A 21074-nucleotide genomic window follows, 5' to 3' on the forward strand; every position below is an offset into this window, starting at 1 on the left:
ACAAATACATACATTTTAACCACGTGAGGATTTTTTTTCCCCCTCAGTGTTAACATTACCAACATTTGTTGTGTTGTGGAGTGTAGAGATTTGAGGTGATTTAACAGAACTTTCTTTGTTTCCTGAAAAGTCATATTTGAAAATTAATCAGTGAAGAATCTTTTAGCGGTTTTATTGAATCACGTAACCTTTTTTAATGAATTGACCTACTGTGTACAGGGACATAGCATTGTGGAGGTAAGGCTAACTATACAGGAGAAAGAGAACTTGAACTTTAAAAGGCAACTGTACACTACCTTTCGACCTGTTCCATTGGTCTATTCATCATTAACATCTTACTCAACGTAAGCAGAAGAAAGAAATGGAAATTTAAATCCAAAGGGTTAAGATTTGGAAGATGTCAATGTAAAAATGTCTAAAACTGAATAGGACATAAGAATATACTAAGTGTATGCAGCAGTGCCACCGTGTGGAGAGTAGTTGGGACCAAAATAAATTTACGCTCTCACATTACAGGCCTTAAAGTAAGGATTATGAATGTAGTAGTTAAGATGGTATAAGTCCCAATGAAATTAAGTCAATATACGGCCCCCACAGTGTACGGTAATTGGTGTGAATGCTGTAATGTAATGCTGTGCTCTAGTGCTGTCCAGCACCAGGGCTCAAGCCCCACTCTTAATCTAATCTACGACAGCTTTACTGCATCTGTTTATCCGCTAAACGGCCCCGGTCACAAATGGCGGGAAAACGGTGCTCGCTAAAATGGGAATTACTTTCAAGTGGTGGCTTTATTTCAGGAATCTAAACAGTAGACACCAGCCCAGTCAGTACAGCTGGAGTTTACATTTTAGGCACGTTTATTAAAACAATATGCTGTATTTTATATTCAGTAGGTTGTTTCCCCCTACTCTCTATGAGGAGTTTGGTGTGTTCCCCCTGTGTCTGTTTGGGATTCTTCCAGGTGCTCTGGGTTTTTTCTTCACTATCTTCAAACACGCTGGTAGGTGAACTGGCTGTGCAAAAATATATCTGTGAGTGTTCTGTGCCTTGTAATGGACTGGCACCTTAACTAAATTGTGTACCTCCAGGGTAGGCTCCAGACTCACTGTGACCATGAACAGGATAAATCAGTGATAGAAAATGACTGAATGAAAGTTACTCAAGTGCAGCAGTTAGAGGTATTTACTGTTAAAAAAGAAAAAACCCTGATGCTTATGCTTTTCGCCCCTCGCTGCCGTTGTATGCTTAGCTGAACCTGTGTGTGCTTTTAGGTCCTTTACACCTTTATTTGCTACACATGGGAAAACATGGGAATTTCTTTTTGTAATTGATTCGAGAACTTACATTTAGGTTTCGGGATAACTGCTCGAGATGAGGGTGGGTACATGAGCTTTGCCTGACGTAAAGAAGGACTACTGACGTGCAGACTGACCAATTAAATGTTTACGGAGAAGGTTATCGACCAATAGCGGTAGCTCTACAGTCAGACCGTCCAATCAGAAGATTTTAGGCTACTTTGCCACGCCCCCTTCTCACTCAAGCGAACCAATCGGAGTAGGGGAGGGCGGGACTAGTTTGTGAACGAAACGCTTCTCGAAGTTCTATGTAAGCTCTAGAAAAACAAAATCCCGGACGGTAGTGAAATTCCGCCCGGACATTTTTACACAAGTCTAAAAAAGAGGACATGTCCGGGTAAAAGAGGACGTCTGGTCACCCTAGTGTCACCTGTCAACATTAGGATATTTTACACTGTGATTTCAGTCCATCAAGGAAAAGCATACATGATTTGACACCAAGCACCAAGAGAAACATTTAATGGTTTAAATGATTTTTGTTCATTAAGGGCTTTATAAGGTATTCACTCAAACCTCATTTAGTATAAATGATCTCTTATACCCTAGTTAAAAGCATTCACTCAAGTGTGCACGCTAATGTATAATACAGACGCATATTTGTGAGTGATACTGAAATTCTGTCAACACTAACCAGGGTCTATTCTCAGTTAAAGTCCCTCGTTGTTCACACGTTTATTTATAAGCCTCGGCTCAGAAGCCCAGACCGGGTTTGAGCTGTTTGTGAATTCTCTTCACGGCTCTGGCTTTGAGTTCTCTGCCTGGTTAATGTTATTCATTGAGGTTGACTCACCAGGCCACTGAAGCTCTCTGCAGATTGCTGATTCATACTGAGATTCGTGGAGCTCTGCTTGGCTCTCAGTTCAGTGCTTTCCCAAACCTCCCAGAATAACTGGAGCTAAAGGCCTTTTTCTGAGCTGCTGATGAGGCTCTTCTCACCCTTCTTCATGTTGTGACACATGGGTGAAATGAGCCAGTTTGAAGCTTCTGAACTGCAGACATGAGTTTTACAGCTGCTTTAGGATTGCCCCGATTAAGATTGCCCCAGTCTCCTGACAAACCCTAGTATATACTCATTATTACCATGAAAGATCATGTTTACATAACACACAAGGCCCATTTAATTAAAAATGAGTTGAAATATAGCTCTCACAGGGGTCTGTAAATAGGAGAAAAAAAGTAATGATTATAAGTAATAATAAAAATAAAACAGCAACTTCTACCAATCGTTCTTCTACTTTAATCGTTTCACTGTTTGGCTACACAGTTTTTTGCAGAATGGCTGAGCACACTTCATCTTCAATTCAGAAAGTCTTAGCATCTCTGATATTTAATGTGCGACCCGTCAGCATTCATTAAATATTACACACTGTATAAAATGAGATCTTCTCTTTTTATTCAGTCTCTCTTTAAAGTTACAAATCTGAGCAGCGTCATTGTAGGCAGTTCCATCACATCATATAGACACCATATCGACACTCCACATTCATATCAGGTTTAAACAAAAACAGTGAAATATTTTCATGTTGTTTTAATATTTATGATATTAAAACATTGAATCACATCAAGCATGTCTATACTCTCAAACCTTATAATCACTTGTTCTCTCTAAATAACTCTACACACTAATATACACACTCTGCTATACTGCTGAACAGCCCTTTGGTCATTTCATTTGACTTGCCTTTCATAGCACAGGGTCCATCTGCTTTGTGTAAAATTGTGCTTAAAAAGGAGACTCATTCTGTCTATGGTCTATTGCCTTGCCTCTGATTTTATTATTCAGGCTCCACCAAGTTCTGCCAGTCACTTAGACCCAGATTGTCAGACTATGAAGAGGAACTCTCCAGTTAAGATATATGATGTTAGATTGGTCGTCAGTATGAGACTGTTATCTGGATCAGAGGAACTAGCCCTTTTGGTTTTCTCCCTGTATCGGTGCACCTGGTTAGACCCTGCTTACAGTCAGGCCACTGATTGGCGGAGTCATGTGTTTCAAGCACTGTGATAGAACTAACATGTCGTAGACAGTGGGTTCTGAAGCAATGTGTTGGGAAGCACTGTATGGAAGCCACAAAAAAGAAAAACAAAGTGGGATCCAAAAAACATGCATAAAGCAAATGACATCAAAGAAATGTGATAGAAAAAGACTGACATAGCACCATATTAGATACAGTACATACATTATAATGTATGTTTTCTGAGCAGTTTGACATTGTGGTTATGACAAAGAACATGAATATTGCGGTGAAGATTTCATTCACTGTCAATTACACGTCAGGTTAATCTACTTGACCTGGAAAAAGACTGGACATCAGTTGCTATTTTCATACTGTGCTGTTCACACTTATCAGTTATCATGTATAAATGCAATCCTACATCCTTTGATTCAGAACTTGCTCTTGCTTGTCGAAATAAACTAAATTAAACTGCACAGGTGGGAGGTGGAACAACGAAGACAGGATCATGCTGTTTCCATCGTGCCCAGAGACAAAGTGCCACCCATCCTGCTTGACAACACGAGGCCAGTGTACTCTACATCTACACATTCCTTTAAACTCCTTATGGTTTCTACTACAGTGCAATCAAAATTATGTGCAAATGAAAATCAAATCTAATATACAATTCCATATAAAACAGACATAATAGCTTTGTAAACCTCTCTCCTTCTGGTGGAGAGTCTGGGAGGACTTTAGCCTCGTTCTGAGTGGAGCTCAGCGTAATGGCTTTACGAATGATCCTGAAATCTCCAGAAGCAGCTCCAGTCTCATTAATTTGTCAGAAACAAAATGTACACACACACATTTGCTGAGTAGCCATGCACCAGTCTGGTGCCTGCAAACTGATTGCCCAAGATTTTGAAAAAACGTAGTGGTTGTAAACTTGTAAAAAAGTAGACAGGTGGATCTCTGTGGTGCTGTATGGATGTAGTCAGCCCTACTGAGCTTTGTGCCTCAGGGAGGTTGCTAGAAGAGGAGGGACTGGACATCAGAGAGAATCACAGTTCTTATTGGACTGATGCTGTGCACCCTCTCCCACCACTTGATTCTTGCTGTGATTTCTATCACTTCTCCATGAGTGACAGCTGTATGATGCGCTGAAGCTCTTCCTCCTCTTGCCTCTGCCGGAGCTCGGCCTCTTCCTGTTCTCGGGCAGAAAGCTCCATGGCTAGTCGAAGCTGCTCATCATAGCTGCGTGGCGGTTTGGTTTTGGGAGTGCGGGGACTGGCTACTGGGCTGCTCTTGTGCTGTGGTGTTCTGGAGGTTGCGGAGAAAAGAACCAATTAACGAAGGAAAAGACATTAGGACACCTGTGACACCTGCAACTTAAACAGGCATGTAACAGACATTAACATTGGGCAGATAATATTTTTAAAACCATAACTCTACATTATTAGAGACGCCTGTTAGTAGCAACCACCTTGAATCCTAAACTGTCTTTTCAGCTGTGTCCTGTTGTTTTTTTGTTCTTGTTGTTTGATAACCCATAAACCAGTGTAATTCAGATCACATAGGAAGTTGATGTGGTTTGAATAAGTGTGTGATGATTTGTGTGCACAATGCATACAGCCAATGGGTGAGACATAAGTTCTCTTTACTTTTTAGTTACACAAGCTTTAGTTCAATGCATTAATTAAGAAGCAAACATATATTAATTTTAGAGAAAAAAATCATTTTGAGGTAAATATTCATTTAAAATGGTCCAGGACATGTTCGACCCACTAGTTAACACAGCTCCCAGGGTTTTTAAAGAATCATCTGTGTTATATGCTTTGATCAAAATTATACAAGAAGCACTGTTCTCCCTCTGTCTGAACAGCCCTGTTCAGAAAACCTGGTTTCAGTTTCTTTAAATGAGAATGAGCCACAGCTTACTTCAGCGCCAGAGTCCAGGAGCGAGAAGTGAGGATAGGGTCTAGTGTTCTGAGCGAAAATACTCAGACAAAGAGGCAGGACAATTTCAAAGTCTCTGCACTTGGCTTAATAAAAAGTGCCATCCCATTTCATGACAAAAACTGACTGGATTTCCAGACCACAAATTATGAGCAAATGCACTGAATTTTTTTTGCGTTCGCTAAGGAGAGCGCAACACTAAATTTCTATGATGTTTTTATGAGGTGTCTGAGGTTCAAACACAATTTCTATGATTTTCACTCTGTGATGCCAAGGGTATTGACCCTGGACCTGTGTAAACAGTTATAGTATGTGCAGTGGTGCATACAGGATGTGCCTGATGGCAGTGGCCATGAAACTACAGGGAAGAAGAGATACTGACTGCAGACCTTTCCACACGGCTGGAGTCACAGGAGATAGGGTGGGTCCCTGGCTTACTGTTCGTCAGTGCTTCCCAGATAGTCACCTATAGAAAATATCATTAGATCAAAGAAAACCCTTAGTAAACCTACATTTATCATTTTAACTCTGTTTTGAAAATGTGATATATGTTTTGAAATTAAGATACACTAATGATTAGTTATCACCAGGGTGTAACAATACACTGCTTATGATACAGTTTCATTCACTATTATATTTTCTCACAGTTTCTTAAAAATGTTCAGTTAAAGATTAATAGAATTTCACATTTTATGACAAAAACAATATTTCGCATGTTGAAATGTAGCAGCTGGAGTAGTGTCCCTAATAGCACACCGTACTCCCAACATACACCCAGAGAGGGCACTGGTTTCACTGGAAGATGTGAAGATTATAGCTGATTACAAATAGTTTTATAATTCAATGTACACTGTGCACAACATATGAGCTTGAGCCAATTTATCATGGTGCGGTAGTAGAAGTTTTACACCTCCTTGTCCTAATCATGTAGACTTTTTTTGCTGTCCTCTTGAGCAAACTGATGCACACAAGCTATTAATGCACCCGTTATTCACTTCCTAAAACAATGCATCATCTTACAAGTTTGATGTGTCTGATGTTGGTGGCAAAGGTAATGTTCATAAACATATCAATGTGTGCACACATGTCGATTCAGTGACAGATTCCTTCACATTACAGACAGATACAGGACAATATGCTACAGGCTTGCGGGAGATTTTTGTTACGTTTGTGATCACTGATGTTGGAACAATGGCAACATTTTAAAGGACATTACAGGAATACATTTTAAAGGAATAAACAGGAGAGATATGTCAAGATGGTGCTGTCTACCATGCAGTGTCCTTACTGTGTTGCAGTGCATTATTACCCCCCTAGTTATTATGTGTTGCATATAACTTTTCACGTTAGTTATTATCTGCTCATGCTGTAGGGGGTAACTGACCTGGTCATACTCAGAGCCTGCCTCCAGTAGACTCTGCTGAATTGCAAACTGAAGGAGATCCTCCTCTTCCTCACGCATGTTCTCTCTCTGGTTACCTCCCAGTACACTGTAGCCTCGTGGAGCCTCAAACACACATGGAGGAATCTCGCCTCCACGACAGGAATCTAAAGTGCGCACACACACACACACACACACACACACACATACAGATGTCACAATGCAGTGGGAGTAAAAGACAGACTAAAGCCAGTGCTACCAGCACGTACTGTTAACACATGCAACATCGTTCCATTCAGTTTGGAGTGGGTGAAACTCTTTTCTCTGTCACACTTTTGGTGTCCCAATTGTATATTAAACAATAAGTCTAGCATTAGCTAACAGTGAGGATCACCAGGTTATTCCAAAAAGGGTTTTTCATTCCAGTCAAATAGAAGCCCATCTGATTCCATTAGTTTAATCAGTTTGCCTCACTTCTTCAAACAACTGGTTCAATATCTTGTGTGTGATCTTGTTTGATTGGAATGAAAACCTACATCCACACTGACCCTTTGATGAAAAAACTGGTGACCCCTGCAGTATATTTAGCAGTTGAATATGCTAAAAATATCCCACATGCAAACCACTGGCCGATTTTGGTGTGTGATGCCAAAAGACATAATTGTCCATAAATGAAAGATAAGTGGAAATAGAGGAATTACTCACGGCTGGAAATTTTTGAAAACATGGAAGACGATGAGTTGAGCATTTCTATGATGGGTGAAAAGAACAATTAATAAACTCCAAACGTCATCTAAGTTCATGGCAAAACATTCTTTGTATAAATATGGTGGTAGTTCCGAACTAGCCTTCAAGTCAGCAGCTTGAAGCCATACACAGTCTCTGTGTCCCACTATGAAATGATCTAGTATGCTTATGTTATAAACAAAAACCTACCACAATCTTACAAAACTCCCACTCACACAAATTGTATTAGTGGAAGTTTGACAGTTATTTTTAAAACTGTGAGAATGCACCTCATAAAAAAAGTCCATTAGAAAAGGTAATAATGGCACTGAAATCTGATTGGCTGGACCAATCCTTACATACCTGATAAACACACACTTTTGTGTGAACACTTCAACTAAAACGTAGCCGATGTCTGTGATGGTCTATACATTTCATATCTTTATTATTGTTTATTATACAACTGGGACATAGTCATTTAATTTCACTTCCATTACTGGCACTGAGTTATTACTACACTGAGTGACAATCTGGTTCTCACTAGTGGAGCTGGAGCTGGACACACTGGATGAATCGCTGCCTGGAGAAGGCGTCTCTGTCCTGGGGCTATCTTTCTGTCCATCTTCGTTCTCTGCTCGCCCCAGTCCACCCTCCTCACAGCCATTCAGGTTCTCAAAGGTGATGCGGGCATTCAGGATGTGATAGATGGGGATCTCTGAGGAGGTGATGTATGATGGATGACGGGTGATGTAATACACAGTGGAATTAAATTACTGTATTTATGAGATTTTTTTCTGGATCAGCCTGACAACCACAGTTTTTCCACTCTAAGAGTGCATACAAGGAAACAAACAAATGAAGAAGGACTGCCTAAATTCTGATGGATGGAAAAACACCAGGAGATAAATATATATATATATATATATATATTTAGATAATTCTGCTTGTCTAAAATAGAGGGAGTGATAATATAAGAGAATCTCTCTCTCTCTCTCTCTCTCTCTAATACAGTAATTCAGTAGTGTTATATTTCCATTCCCAGTAATAAATCTAAAATACCTAAAGTAAATACCAGTTCAATGTAATTTGGCGGCATTACCGAAGCATTCTATAGCCCAGCATTAAACTCTTAAACCTCAATATTGTGCAAGAATTCACTGATTTCTCTAGCTTTCATGATTTTGTTCCTGTGTGTCTTTTCACTACAATACCCAACTTGTATTTCAATGATAGCAATAAAACAATAAAACTATGGTGTCAATCAGTCACTATTCTTAGTCAAGCCACTCATCTGTAGTCCAGTAAAATCAACATGTAACATAGGATTTTACACACACAGGATCACACAGGATTTGTAAAGAAAACCGTGATTTTGGCTGGAGTGTCCCTTTAAATATGCACCACAACTACACCAATCAGTCATAAACCTCCTTGTTACTCACTGTCCGTTCTCTCAGCTCCACTGTCCACAGGAGCATTTTATAGTTCTACAGACTGGAGTCTGTCTGTTGCTCTGTATTTATTGTTTGCCCCCTTTGGGAATATAGGACAAATGGACTATATTCTGTAGTTATAAAACTATGAAGTGCTCCTGTGTGGTCAGTGACAACTCAGAGAATGGACAGTGAGTGTAGAAACAAGGAGGTGGTCGTAATGTTAGTTTGATCGGTGTAAAATCTTTTGATTACAGAGTACACACACTTGCATGGCATATTTCTCTTCTTCTTACTCTCACCTATCTTGACAGGAAAGCCAGGGGGCAGACGCAGGGTGATGAAATCTCTGAGCTTAGCAAACAGGGCATTGGAGATGGCCATGAGATCGATAATCGGAGCCACCTGGTCGGCCAGTGACAGAGGATGAGACTCACAGAGCCACAGCTTGGCTTTGAACCTGAGAACATGAGGTAAATCGGGTGCTTTAGTGTATAGAAAATAATTATTATGACTAGTATTATCAATTGCACTGCACATGACAACAAAGGTGTAAGAGTCTGTTTAAAGGGATTGGTTACTGTGGATTATGGAGAATTAATTCTAACCTGTGAAGTTTGTTTGTGAGCTTTGAAACATGTTAATGGTTGGCCTGAGGTTATTACCTTTGTGTCTTAGTGGTGAGGTGGGATGGCTGGCCGATATCTTTGTGGCTTTGGCTCAGACTGGGGTTGAAGTATTCCTCTGCTGTCAGGGCAGTGGGGTTGGCCACAGGGCATGACATTTGGGTCACTAATGTCTGCTATAACACACACCAGAACAACTCATACACAACATCAGAAAGCAGCATTAAACTCTGAAACCCTAACAACCTTTTTACTTTTATCAATTGACTATTAGCCTTAGGATTGAGCACTGAAGTCTGAAAAACCTTATTAAATCTGTTTTTTTGTTTTAGTTGGTGGAACACAGCTTAGGTACTGTACTGGTTACCTACAAATAAAAACATTTATCATGAACTCATGAAATTTTACCATTCACCCACATTTACTAAACATTTTATGGAATCAAGGAAAAAAAATCAATGCCTGTTTTTCTTTTTTTTTATTCCCCTCCTGACATGAATAAAATAAAACAAATAAAATAAAATAATTTACATGTGTTAATGTTAATTCTTCTATTTGTAGTGTTATATTCAGTTTATTTAACCTATAATAAATGATTACTTTCTAATACTCCATGCTGTGATTTTCAAACTGCATGTCACTATTTGTAATTTTACAGATCTGACAGCAGTTTAGCTCTAATAAAAAAAGCAGACACAGCTGTGTTGTTATTGTTGTAAAGTGTACCATATGTTGCTGATATTCACTTCAATACACATATAAATCTGTCATTCAAATCTTTAAAAAAAGCAATTACAGAACATCCTCGGGTAAAACAAACACAAGACAAACACACAAGTTAAAGGTTTTCTACATAATGTCAGCCACAGCCAATAAGGGGAATGTTTACCACTCAGTAAATCATAACAGTGGTCGGAAATGCATTAAAGTGCACTCACCCCATTGTTGGTCCCCATGTGCTGCTCTGCGATTCCCAGAAAAGACTGCAGGGGGGTTTTACTGCCTGAAAAAGGAGAAACGTAACTGAAGGCCACACATAATCACTCACCCAAAGCTTTATGGACATTAGAAACAAACTGGGAGTCCTAATAGCCAGTCCACATTCAGGCTTACTGGACAGAAACACCATTACTTAGGTATATTGATTGAAATGTCTGGTTTGTCAATAGTGCTTCACCGAATTTACTAATGTTGAAAGTCCTTGTTCAGAGTCATCACACCATGCTAATGGAATAGGCATGGAATTCACATCTCAGGGACAAATGAGATTTCTACTGATTAACGGTGTCTCAGTCTTAGTCTATTGTAAATGTTAGAACTGTGATAAGCACCACAAGAATCTGATAGAATACAAGAGGATTCCGTTTGAGCTTATTTTGGTACCTTTGGGTTTGGTTTTGTGTTGCTCTGTCAGGTGGTCAGTTCGTGTGCGAGTGATCAGCTCTACGTTTGAGGCACAATAGACCTGGAACAGAACAGATAAATACAGACTTCATTATTGTGAGTTTAGGGGTATTGCACTAAGCACATGCCTTTTTCAAAATTTCCCTAATTCCAGATTTATACCCTCCCAGCCCTGAACAGAATGCACAGAATTATTTGTGACTGCAAAAACAGAAACAGATTCAGATGTGAAATTCACAGATGACACCTTTAATTTTCATTTTATTCATATCTGAGTGTCAAGAAAAACAATAAAACTATAGATAACAAAAATACACAGAAGCCACAACAACTAAATATAGTGCTGTTTTTTTCCATGTGCTCACCATTTGCCTTTAGTAGGGGTTCTGTTCTTTTTTAAAGATTTAATGTACATTCTTTTAAATGTGCAGAAAAAGAAATCTGCTACTGATATAATATTCATGGTCTACCAGGTCTTGCATGTTAGTGTGAACAAATTTAAAGTGGAAAAATCAAATATTGTTACACTTGGAAAATAAAAGTGTGGTCTCAGACTTGAAAACTGATTGATTTAGTTACATTGGTTGCATATCTTAAGTCTTAAAAAAATACATTACAGTTAACACTGTGGCAGTGGGGGGTGTGGTTATGTAATTTGTAACACCTTGTTATAGCTGTTTTTTCATCTGTTTGACTTGTTCTGATCATTACACACTTTGTATACAAATAGAAAACAGAGCCTTTTAAAATGTTGTTTGTTATTAAGCATAAAGGCAGTACCTTGGCTTCGTACCCATTCACCACCTCCGTTTTCTCACTGCGCCAGCCAAGAATGCCTGTCTTGTTCCTGCAGAGAAGAGGCAGATGCATTAACACAAGGCTGAGGACCTGCAAACAGAGGTGAGTCTATGACACACTTTTTAATGAGGAATCAGCAAAACAAAGTGTCAATATGATGCAAATAGTGATAATTGGAAACTCTAATGGTGTTTCAACAAACTCCTTACTATTTCGGTATGTTTCTAAGAACTAATACAAACCATCGGGCCATGACCAAGGAAACGGTGAACTACAGCATTCACTTTCAAAAAGAAGGCCTATAGGTGCCTTTATATACAGTATTTTGCAAATTTTAGTAACATAAGGTTACGGTGGCGCAGCAGGTAAGTCGCAGTCACACAGCTCCAGGGACCTGGAGGTTGTGGGTTCGATTCCCGCTCCAGGTGACTGTCTGTGAGGAGTTGGTGTGTTCTCCCCGTGTCCGCGTGGGTTTCCTCCGGGTGCTCTGGTTTCCTCCCACAGTCCAAAAACACACATTGGTAGGTGGATTGGTGACTCAAAAGTGTGAGTGAATGTGTGTGTGTGTTGCCCTGTGAAGGACTGGCGCCCCCTCCAGGGTGTATTCCCGCCTTGCGCCCAATGACTCCAGGAAGGCTCTGGACCACCGCCACCCTGAATTGGATAAGCGGTTACAGATAATGAATGAATGAATTTTCCCTCTTTCCCACTGTCAATCCTTTCAGGTGTTCTTTTTTCAGCTTTTCAAAAAATTGATAAGAATATTTTTTCACGTTACAGTCTTAGAATTCAGTTGCATTTTCACACACAGTGTGATGTTGAATACTGGGTTCTGGGGGTAACCAGCCCAGTGCTGAGAACATCATTATTTGCACATGTTTCTGTCCATTTCCTTTTTGCAGTAACCACATCCTTTCAGACCCACTATGTGTAAGAATGGATAAAAAAACGGCCACTTATTTTTCATTATACATTATAACGTATTTCTTGACTTACCTTTCAAAAGAAATGTTCCTTGTGTCTAGCTGAGTGGTGACAACTGGAGCAGAGAGACGGGCAGCAACCTGCTCGTCACTGGGTTGCAGCGCCCCCAGCAGGCTGAAGGCTGTGGGATGTGGCCGTGAGGATGGAGAAGAGGGTAGGCTGGGTAGCGTCTCACAGAAAACCAGCTGTCTGTCATGGTCTACCTCCATCACCATGGCACTGGAGTCTGAGAAAACAGATGAATGGAGAGGGAACAGAGGATAAATGAGCCAATGAATTAGTGGAGAACATTGAGATTAACTGATTTTTAACCCTCTTACGTCCCTCGTTGTTTAAAATGCCGCTTCTTACATTGAAAAACATATTTCTCAGGAAAAGTTAATGCACAATAAAATAAGTTGTAAAAGTACAGCTTCAAATTTCCAACTTTATGAAGATTTCTTTTTGTTTTCATTATTTTTTTGTTGAAAAACTGGTTTGTTTTTTTTCTGATGGTTTTTACATACATCAGATGTATGACACAAATCATGTTTTTTATATCAATAACCATAGTGGATAAATAAGGTTTAATAAATGTCAGATGGTCTGAGTTTAGAATAAATCAGAAAAGATGTGAGAATAGATGAAGAACGTTATTAAACACCTTGCCCTTTGAAGATGAAGCTGCGATTTCCTCTCTGCCAGGTCATCTGCTCAAAGCCCATGAGAGTGGTGTCCACTCGCAAGCATTGTCCACTCTTCCACACACGATACGTGTCACTTGGACAGATACGAGACACCAATGGCACTGAGTCAGAGAAATGTAGACATCATCCAACGTGAGAGAGAGAGAGAGAGCGAGCGTCAAGCATTATATAATCTGAATGATTTATGACTTATCCTTTATTTATACAGGTAAAATCCCATTGAGCTTATGACCTCGTTCCAAGGCAAACCTGACAAAAGTGTATGACCTACATTACCCAGACAATATACTGGCAATTATATCAAGTGCTTTTTTCAATCAAGGGCTGATCCAGTGTTTGTTTTGTATTTTTGAGAGCATTATATTTAAAAATCAAATTTCAGTCATTTCAAAAGCACAGAATTATGAATGTACTTTGTTGTAAAATAAACAGATTGTGGAGATATAATGAATGTAATTACTAATCTCAATAAAAATAACCTATAAACTTGCCAATATAACGAGCCTCCTATTTGGAATTAATATTAAAATAATTCATGAATATCCTTCTCTTTAGGAAATCCCTCTCTAATAATAACACCATGAGGCACAAAGGTTAGATTCAAGGCCAGGGTGTTACGTATGGCCTTTAGGACCAGTCTGAAGGCCAGTAGCACTGTAGGACTAATACGAATTCCCTCCAAAACTGGAAGAGACTTGAAGATTATTTTAAAGGTCAATTCGGTAGATGTGGAATATCAGTGTGAAGTATGCTTCTATGTGTTAGACATTTATCAGTAATTATGATGAATCATCAATAAACCCGCTGTGAACAAAGTGACTGTAAGGAATGATAATATTAAAGGGCCCATATTCTACAATTTTTCAGTTTTAATTTGTTTTCATATTTTCCCATATTTTGGTGCATGTTCTATTTTACATGATCATTTCTATCCCTCTCTTTGACTATTTTGTTTTTGCCTGTTCTTAATGTTTGAATAAGCTCTGTTAAGGTAGGCTGACATATCAATATATTAAGACTTTAGACTGCTTTATGCTGCATAGGTAGCAACATAGCCAAACCACATACATGTTTCTGGAATTTGGGAGAATGAAGAGAAAACTCGTAAAAATATGGTCATCCGTGGTCGGGATGGAATTGAGGTCCATGAAATCCTGAGCTGCTGCCCTATATGTTACATATTACCAGCAAATTAATGATGAATGTATATGTATAATACCTACATATTATAAGAAGAGAAAGAGAGAGAGAGAGAGAACGAGAGAAAGAGAGAGAGAGAGAGAACGAGAGAAAGAGAGAGAGAGAGAGAGAGAGAGAGAAAGATGGAGAGCCCAAAAACAATCTCTTCCAATCACCTACTAATATCTAAATGCTCTTAACAAAACTGTAAAATGCCTTCAGTGTGAATTTGGTGCAATCCCTGTTGTATATTTTTAGAAACTATGTAATTTCACATACCCCAGCTTGTGAACTCCCACTTCATCTCCACATAAAAGTCCTGGGCCTAAGAAAAAAAATATGGGGAGAGAGAGAGAGAAAGAGAGAGAGAGGTGAGAAGAAGGAAGAAAAAAGAGGTGGAGAGTAAGTGAACACAGAGTGGGCTGGTGAGACAGATGAAACTAAAGCAGACTGGGGAGATATTAATACATTTCTTGTGGGGAGAGATGGTACATCCATCACCAACAAAAGTAAATGAATTTGAGACAGTGCCCAGGGACACAGAAAGTGAGCCAGTGTGTGTGTGTGTGTGAGAGAGAGAGAGAGAGAGAGAGAGAGAGAGAAAGAGAGGATATTTGCTGTAAGAAAAAGACTACAAGCTTCATGATTAGGGGCAGAAACCCACTTAGTGTTTTTATGTGCCTGTGTGTTTTCTGCTCTTCAAGTTCAGTTAAATAATCACTATTCTATAACAGTATCACCATTCATTCTTCGCCTGTAACCGTTTATCCAGCTCAGGAGTGTACCAGGAGTCTCTGGAACACACACTGGAGGGGGTGGCAGTCCTTTGTGGGCGAGACACACTCATACCTAAGGACACACCCTCCAACATGTGTTTCTGGACTCTGGAGAGAAAACCAGAGCACCTGGAGGAAACACGCGCGAACACAGAGAGAACACACCACACTCCTCTAAGACAGTCACCCGGAGTGGGACGCTAACCCACAAGCCCAGGACCCTGGAGCTGTGTGACAGTGACACTACTTGTTACATCACAATATTCGCTAGCATTAAAGTGATTCATATGTTTATAAATATTATATCCAATATTTTAATGATGTTACAATTTAAAGTTATGGTTTGGAAAAAAAAATCTAATGGAAAACACTTAACTGTGTGTCCAATATTTGTTTCTTTAATTCCACGTTGGAGCTATGAGACTAAAAATGATACCCAGAGCTAGATGTCAAAAGTCAACTAAAACCCAAAGTGTGTTTAAGCATTTTGTGTACAAACAGTGTACAAGAGATTTTATATTTTTTTAATCTAGTTCCTGCTGTTTGCTGACCTGCTGCAGTCTTTCCAGCAGACGGGGGATTCCTGCGAGCCTTTTAGTTGTGCGTTGGTAATCCCGATGACGCAGGACCATACGAACCATTTCAGGATCACGCCTACTGATGGCCTCCTGCAGCACTGAGAGAAACATAGCAATGTTACAAGTGTTTTTTTTTTTGGTTGTTTCTTTTTTAAATCTACTGCCGCAGCAAACTTTCTTTATAATGCTAATCTCCCTCTAATATCTTCTTCTCCCAAGTGTGCTGCCTGCGCTTTAATTACTTACCACCCACTCAGTGTTTTTCTGGGGTGGGGTGGGGGGGGGGGGGGGCAGAACTTGTTCTCTCAGGTGTTCTCTCACTCAGTTACTTTTTCACAGGAGGCTAGGTGTGATTGCTCATGATTCATGAACATTAAAACAATCTGAATATCAAATGCATGTAATTCCACTTACAGCACCAGTCAAAAGGTGGTGGAATAGGGCTATTCACTGTATAGAACTGTGTACCTCTGCACAACCCAAGTTATGGTCTCAATCACATTAATGCGGCGAGCAGTTCTACATATTAACTCTTGATGAGGCTACAGCTGTTCACTGAAAACTGTTTCACTTCTACTTTGAAGAATCTATAAAATATAAAAGATATCCTGGTTTGTTTCACACATTTTTGTTCACTACATAATTCCATATGTGTTCCTTCATAGTTTTAATGTCTTCCATATTCATTTACAATGTAGTGAATAATAAAAATCAACAAAAAACCATTGAATGAGAAGATGTCCAAATTCTGACTGGTACTGTACATTCACAATATTTGGAAAATGGCCCAAAACAAAGGACACCCACCCTGAGTGGGCGTGTCCAAACATTTGACTGGTACTGTAACTCCAAAGTGATCAATTAGCCTAGTTACACATTATGTCCAAGTGCTGTATAATTAGTAAAGGCAGAAGCTTAATGTGCACCCATTCAGCTGGAATAATGCGTAAATTCACCATATTCAATATCAAGTGTCAGCTAGAGGAGTATAAAAATTGCCAACACTGGCCTGTGAAGCAGTGGAAATTGGTTCTCTGAGGTTACTGAGCAACATCCCAGATACCTCTGGGATGACCTGGAGAGGAATCTGTGATCCAGAACTCATCTTCCAACATCAGTGGTGTGATGCCATCAAATTCACACACTAATTCATATACAGGCTTCATATATAGCCTATATATGAAGGCTATACAAATGCAAATATATTTCACATTTTACAGGTAATAGCATTGCCTTTATTGTCTGAAACCACCTGTCTGCCAAGGAAGACCACATATTTTATACAGTTCAAAGTGTGAGGCAGGTGTGATGATCTATGTATGCAGTTTGCATGAAGATAACTGGTGTAGGCAAGCATTCATTGTTTGTAGCTCCACTGCCGTCACAACCTGAGTGAAACACTGAAGAAGCAAACTTCAGACATTAACAGTGTCTTGGCAGGCTACATTTGGGATACGAGGCAAACTGTGCATTGTTTTGAGAATCTCTTTGAAGAACAAACAACCTGAAATGAGATCTGAATGAGCATGAACTGTGCCATGATCCTACCTGTCCAGCCATTAGAGTTCTCTTTGCTGACATCAGCTCCATACTGCAACAGCACACGAGCGCTCTCCAGGTGGCTCAGTGTCACAGCCAGGTGCAAAGGGGTCCGGCCCCGAGGGTCTAACACATCTACATCAACCTGAGAACAAGGAGAAATGAAGGACAGAGAAAGAGTGCTGTAGTTAGTATACAGGCACTTATATGGTAAACAGAGTTGAGGCTGAGGTGAGACGTGATGAAAGAACAAAGTGACAGATGATAATTAAACCATCACACTCAAACCTGACAAGCCTCTGCATTGTAGCCTGAAGCATCCATGAGAAATTACTGAACATTAAGCCTCAGAGAATGACAGTACTGTGTAGAAATCAGAAAAATACCTTTCATGTGTGGTTTGGTTATCCGTCTGAAGAGCCATTAAGAAGATATTTTTTTTTTCAAGGGATTAGATATAAAATAATCCACTTGCATAAAGATTGGGGAAAAGAAATCTGGAAATAAACATTAAAATATATAAAAACTGAGGGTTCTTTACAACTATAAAAGACCTGCTATAGTTCCACCATCAGATAAACAGTACTTAAAGCTTTCCCCTTTCAGAGACTGGAGAAAATAAAGCTTGCCAAATCTTGTGTTTCACTACCAAGCTCTTCGTCTATCCGGGCGATTGTGAAAGAGTTGTTGCAATGCTTTATGGAAAGAACATAACTCAGATTTATTAGTTTGGGTGCTATTATTTATGCATACACTACATCCCACTTGATCACATTTGATGAGCTGGCGGACTGCCTGGGATTGTGTCCACACACATTAATCCCATTGTCAGGAAGCAAGGTCATAATAGTGGGGAAAGGGCAGGGCTGGCCTGACAATGAGGATATGTAGATGAGCCAGTGCCTTAGGAGTGCTTTATTTCAAGCAGGACTACTGTAAGTGAGTTGCATAATGCTGGCTTTATGTACACTCCTCAGACTGGCACATCGTAATGGAAACATATTACTGCCTGAGGGCACACTGTCTGTTGGGAGAGCTCTTCTGTTGCCTAACAGTAGCACTGGCAGCCACACTGCCATATTTATGCTTTTATACAGTGTCTGTGCATCTGTGTGTACAGTCTTAGATCTTACAGTGTCCTTGTGTTTCAGTGAATGGAAAGCATGATCATCTGCAACTACTGCCCTTGTGAACATGTGCGTAACTGAATGGACAGTGTGTATTTAACAGAAATAGCGTGGGTTGTGTGTACCGCTTGTTGTAATGTGTGTCCCCATACAATAACTGTTACATTACAGTTTTGCATGCATTTAACAGAAAATGTAGTGTAGGCGGGTTTGTGTGAAGCACAATTGATCTTACTGTGTTGCAATGAGTTCTACGGCATTGTTGTTTTACAATATATAATATATATATTTTGACCATCATTAGAGGTTAAGTTACTACTTTGGGAGAAACATGTATTTCATTGGACAGCGACATTATATATAAAGTCGTATATAAAAATATATATACATGTATATATTTTTTCTCTCAGATGGCTTACATATTTATGAACTCATTCAGATGCTTTAGAAACTGGTCACATACGGTTTTTCCTGATACAAGAAATCAGAGGTGGCAAGTTAAAAAATAAATAAATAAATAAATAAATAAACAAACAATTTTGTGTCAAGCGCCCAGAAAGCTCTGCCAGACTATGCTGCTTTGAGATTATAAGAGAAGCCAGGCATTTGGAATGAAATCCTGGAGAGGATTTTTACTCCAGTTTTCACTTATTTACTTTTGGCTTTCTCCTGTCTTTATGCAAATGCATTATATTTTCATCTTAATACAGCTAATCTCATCAGACCTATCTCTGAATATACATAAAAATGAATAGTTCTATGACCATATAAACCAGAATTAAAATTCAACAAATATCATGACTTAGAAAGAACACTTTATATGGACTGGTCACGTAAAGCTGATATCCATTCTGCTTAACAAGGTTAGCACTGGTGCCCTTGTGAGTCACTGTGTTTTATCACACTCGTTTTCATGTGTATTGAACAGAACACAGTACATGTAGTAAGGTGTTTGTGTGTGTGTGTTTGTGTGTTAATGTACATGTGCATATGCCTGTAGAAGACACAGTGCGCTCTATTGTAGTTTTATTTTGCCCACTAAAGCTGCTCCCCAGTGCAGTGTTGCTGCTCTAGGCCCTCTCCCTGAGCTCCTTCAGTACTCTGCAATTATCCTCCTCCCTTGTTAACAGCCGCAGCTGGAGAGCAACAACTGGGACCTGAGCTGCCTTAGAGGAACGAGAACACAGCAGCTCACACACCACAGGACAACACAGGAGGGTGTGGACCAGGAGGTGCATTGCTATGGTAACAGAGGGAGCAGAGGAAGGGGTGTCAAGCATCAGGATGGTGCGAAAGAGAGGGAGAGAGAGACAGAGATAGAGAGAGAGAGTGTTTAATGTAGTGGTGTTTAATGTAGTGATGACTTTATCACAATTTTTAATTAATAAAGTATCGTTATATTGGAACAACTATATTTTCTAATGGTAAATTTACATGTAAATTATTCTTAACTTTCAATGTATGTTAAATTAAAAAAAATATTTTTTTTGGTTATGTTCATTTGTTATGAAATTATTAACATACTGTAACATTTGAAATTGTGAATAAAGAAAGAACAACAAAAACGGATCTACAAATTTTGTTCCAACAGCAATGATATATGGTATGGATGATTTAGTTGGTAATCTTTCCCTACCCAGACATGTGCACCATGCTATACACACCAATAAGTCCAAGAAGAGTTTAGGGCAAAACATACAACTTCAGCCACTGCCCTGGAGAAGAGCTCCTGCCAAATGCATAAATGTAAATGCTAAATAATACACTAAGTTTCATTGGTGGTAAATGTTGGACTGATTCTTCTCTAGTAAAAAGAAAACAGTGTTTCTGGTGGCAGTCCAGTAGGCAGCTCACCCCAAGCCCTGAGGCTAATGCCAGAGAGGAGATGACAGCTTAACTCTCAGGGGACACAGAGGAATACGGGAAGAGAGAGATGGCGGGGTGGGTTGGTGGGGGTATCAGATGGGAGAGAGAGTGAAATCTAAAATTTAATGTTATGAGGGACTAGAGCATGATATGAGAGAGGGAGAGAGGAAAGAACAAGGGTCATCAATTCTTTCTGGCCTCGCAGTTACCCTGCTCTCTTCTGTATATACTCCACCCAGACGTGCCATGTACAGGCACATATGCTTGTTACTGCTCACCCACCTTCTCAGCATACACTCAACTATTGTTTCATCCTGCACAGCACACAAAAAACCTGCCTTCCTTGCAACTAAATAGACAATGACAAATAATATTCCTTTCACCCAAACAATTAGATGCTGAATGCTGCAGATTATCTGCAGGTTCTGTTTTTATCAACAGTGCAGATTCAATTCAACTGATACAAGTCCATTGTTTTTATTTTTTATTTTATATCACACATACAAAGTAAGAAAGTATACTATTATACTGGGAAAGCGGCATTAAGTTTTTTAGTCATGTTCATGTTATATGATAATACTTACACAATATGCAAAGCATCCATAATTACAAAAAAGTCTACGATTGTAGGCGAATGCTGTTCTCTCTGGTTTGTTTATGTTCAGAAGCTTTGCTTCTTTTAAAAGTGGAATGATTAGTTTTTAGTCTGTTTACATTCATTCTCTC

At 39.4% G+C, this 21074-nt stretch overlaps 1 protein-coding gene across 4 annotated transcripts in view; it reads right to left on the reverse strand.

Annotated features, from left to right (window-relative positions):
* Window positions 1-2645: 2645 nt before the first annotated feature.
* Window positions 2646-21074, reverse strand: part of ankrd13b (ankyrin repeat domain 13B) — a 29718-nt gene continuing 11289 nt past the window's right edge. Inside the window, exons 2-16 of one of the 4 annotated variants that reach the window (XM_066665143.1) lie at window positions 17365-17500; window positions 15790-15914; window positions 14742-14787; window positions 13241-13384; window positions 12610-12823; window positions 11596-11662; window positions 10795-10876; window positions 10350-10414; window positions 9451-9584; window positions 9088-9245; window positions 7894-8067; window positions 7332-7376; window positions 6630-6793; window positions 5635-5711; window positions 2646-4609 (exon numbers count right to left, since the gene is read on the reverse strand). In XM_066665143.1, coding sequence (XP_066521240.1) covers window positions 4417-4609; window positions 5635-5711; window positions 6630-6793; window positions 7332-7376; window positions 7894-8067; window positions 9088-9245; window positions 9451-9584; window positions 10350-10414; window positions 10795-10876; window positions 11596-11662; window positions 12610-12823; window positions 13241-13384; window positions 14742-14787; window positions 15790-15914; window positions 17365-17500 — 1824 coding nt within the window. In that variant the 3' untranslated portion in view covers window positions 2646-4416. Of the gene's footprint in view, window positions 4610-5634; window positions 5712-6629; window positions 6794-7331; window positions 7377-7893; window positions 8068-9087; window positions 9246-9450; window positions 9588-10349; window positions 10415-10794; window positions 10877-11595; window positions 11663-12609; window positions 12824-13240; window positions 13385-14741; window positions 14788-15789; window positions 15915-17364; window positions 17501-21074 lie in introns of all 4 variants that reach the window. The other 3 variants (XM_066665134.1, XM_066665162.1, XM_066665152.1) reach the window with 3 other exon arrangements.

This window comes from Hoplias malabaricus, chromosome 1 (genome assembly GCF_029633855.1).
Source record: "Hoplias malabaricus isolate fHopMal1 chromosome 1, fHopMal1.hap1, whole genome shotgun sequence".
NCBI lineage: Eukaryota > Metazoa > Chordata > Actinopteri > Characiformes > Erythrinidae > Hoplias > Hoplias malabaricus.